General features: G+C 32.4%; 1 protein-coding gene across 1 annotated transcript in view; it reads right to left on the bottom strand.

Annotated features, from left to right (window-relative positions):
• LOC107628999 (linoleate 13S-lipoxygenase 2-1, chloroplastic) overlaps positions 1-2,932 on the bottom strand; it is a 9,765-nt gene that overhangs the window by 3,044 nt on the left and 3,789 nt on the right. The window contains exons 3-7 of the mRNA XM_016331664.2: positions 2,561-2,798; positions 2,149-2,490; positions 1,967-2,052; positions 1,526-1,636; positions 1,094-1,395 (exon numbers count right to left, since the gene is read on the bottom strand). Of these exons, the coding sequence (XP_016187150.1) occupies positions 1,094-1,395; positions 1,526-1,636; positions 1,967-2,052; positions 2,149-2,490; positions 2,561-2,798 (1,079 nt within the window). The remainder of the gene's footprint in view (positions 1-1,093; positions 1,396-1,525; positions 1,637-1,966; positions 2,053-2,148; positions 2,491-2,560; positions 2,799-2,932) is intronic.

The raw sequence follows: 2,932 nt of genomic DNA, 5'->3' as shown, positions 1-2,932 counted from the left end.
CGATTTTAGTATGAAAATAATAGTTTTTAATATCTTAACGTATGTTTGAATCCAAATAATTTAATTCAATTATTTAGATGAATTATCTTGTACATACCAAATTCCTTAAAATTTGATGCAATAATTAACATCCTAATTATTTCTAACTAATAATAGCACTCTATCATAATAAGTTCATTATCCCGTTTTACTAAATCTCGTTTTTTTTTTGGGAAAAAAGTCTAGGGCCAGCAATTTTGTTAAATTCTGGCCAGCATGTAACTAGTAAAGAAAAGTGAGTCATTAGATGAAATCTCACACCAATCTCACACCATTAAAACCATCATTGATGGCTATTTAATGGCTACAAATCACAAAAATTGCTGACCCCTAAACCCCCTAACATTTCTCTTTGTTGGATACATACAATGTTGTTATTCTAACAAATAGTAAGGAAATTAAATAAGTAAAATATTTAATAAGACTGAATTATTTGTGGTGGATTATATATTATTGTGAGTTTAATTTTAGAATGAAAAAGTCTAAGAACTAACTATAATATAAGCTAATTAAGCTATTTTTTATTTTAAAATTTAAAAAATTAGGATAGTGAAAAGTTCTTTTTTTTTTTTTGTAACAGACCTGTTTTTTAATTAATTGGTTAGAGTTAGTTTTACCTTAGTTGGTTTGGTTGCTTTAAAGTCCAATCCATTAGAAAGTTGGCAGAAGTTGGCTGGACTCTAGTTGGTTCTCTAGCGGAACCGTTTTAGATTTTAATTTTGATGCACTGTTAGTATAAAGTAATTTTACACGTACATTCAATTACGTAATACCACATCAGTAAAAATAAATATCTTTTACATTGATCGCATAAATGATCATCCAAAAGAACGAATGTAATTGTTTACACTGTCAGCACATCAAATTAAATTTTTAATTTTAAAATGTTTTATCTCGTCATCTAATCACATTCGTTTTGTATGACTATTTACTTTATTAACATAAAAAATAATTATTTCTTGTGACTTGATGTTATTTGATTAGATTTACATATTACACGGATTGTATATCAAAATTTAATTCATATCATTAATTAATAATAACTGGTACGTACCAATGATTAATAAGTTGGTGATAGCCAGAGTCATGTGCAAGAACATGGGCCTTAGCAATCCTCCATAGCCAAACACTTGTTGAGTGCCAAGAAGGAGTGAAGACTTGCTTCCATTGCTTTTTTCCATCCATAGGAGGTCTTGTAAGTTCAATGGCAAGAGGTCTCAGTGTCCCTTCTGGAGTTAGAAAGAACAAAGTTCTTGACCCATACAGTGTTTTCCCCTTCAGTTTCCTTACTTTGCTAACATATGGTAATAGTATATCATGGTAGTCCAAAATGAACAACTTCTTTTCTTCAATAGCCTGCCAAATTTTACTTAAATTAAAGCTTCATATCTATCACATATAAACCACTTTATATAATTCAATTTCTCCTTTAATTTCTCTCTATATATATATATATATATTGTTTTAAAATAATAATTAAACAAACCTTTTCTACGGTAATTATTCCTCCTATCTCTTTATTGATAATTTCAGAAGTAATTGCTGATTCTTGTGGACCGTATTTACCTGGGTCAAGGTTGCTCCTCAAAGGCCATTCCTGATGATCAAGAAAGTAAATTCTCTCAATTATATTACTCCACAATAGTTAGTTAATATAATGTGATTCCTAAAATGCACTGATAATGATGTATATATATATATGGTTCAAAAGAAAATCCTACAAAGTTACTGGTGTTTTAGGAGAAGGTGAAATCTTAGTTTAGGAAAAAGAATAGTAAAAACGAATCAATAATTAATCAAAGATAAATTACAAAATAATTAATCAAGATTTATCATCACAATCTGTGTGGTGCACAACCACGCTTGTTAAAAAATGAATCCAACCAATGAGTCTAAAATAAATTAAAATAATGGTGAAAGCATATACCTTGACCAAACTTATGCTAAGTGGGTTGAGGCCAGCAACAGTCTGTCTAGCGAATTCCTCATCCCTAAACCAGAAAAATCTATCCCCTGCAAAATAAATATTAATTAAACACATTGAATAAACTTTTGTTAAATCCAAAGGAAACCTAAATAAGTGAATCAGGCATTCCAAATTACACTCACTGTTCATTGTCTCAGGGGTCTCGAAGCGAAGAACATTTTGGCGATCACCACCGGAAATGTATTTGACAAGCCTAGGCATCATGGCTCCAAGAAATCCTTCCTCAGTTGCATCATCAGCTTCAGAAGGCAAATCAAGTCCGACGCTGAAGAGTGAATCAATCTCATGGAAGAACGGGAACTCAAGATCCTTGTCTTTGATGATTTTCCCCAGCGACGGAACCAGTATCAGAAGCACCGCGTGCAGTGCCTTTGTTGAGAACGTTAGCTCCTTCACCTCCGAGAAGCACTCATCCCTTGGAACGTAGAATTTTTTTCCATTATTCCTATTCTCTGACCAACGATCTGTCACATCACAAGTTAGTTAACTAATTTCAGAATTTAGGATTTAGGGTTTAGGTTCTACCCTACCTACCTGCTTGGGAGTGTGGACGGCCGGTTCGGCAACGGCGGGGATAAGGTCGTTCTTTGCCGCCTAACGGAGGCCTCTGAAGATCAAGGCTTCTGTCTGGATCACCAATGTCATTGTAAATGTCGTAATCGTAAATTCTTTCAAAGCTTTTTCGTGTTCCTTCTCCATTCCCTCTCAGGTTACTCAATTCTTCTGCTCTTAATCTTCTTAAACCACTCGGGGTTTCCGATGGTAAGTAACACTACAACAATAATTAACCAACATTATATTTCTTTTAGTATCTATTATTTATTTGCCTCCATGAAAAATTAGCAACAAATCTTAAACAAAAATATTCTGTGAATACAAAAATATTTATATATTTAAATATATATT

This window comes from Arachis ipaensis, chromosome B03 (assembly GCF_000816755.2).
Source record: "Arachis ipaensis cultivar K30076 chromosome B03, Araip1.1, whole genome shotgun sequence".
NCBI lineage: Eukaryota > Viridiplantae > Streptophyta > Magnoliopsida > Fabales > Fabaceae > Arachis > Arachis ipaensis.
This window is presented reverse-complemented; position numbering and strand designations above follow the sequence as displayed.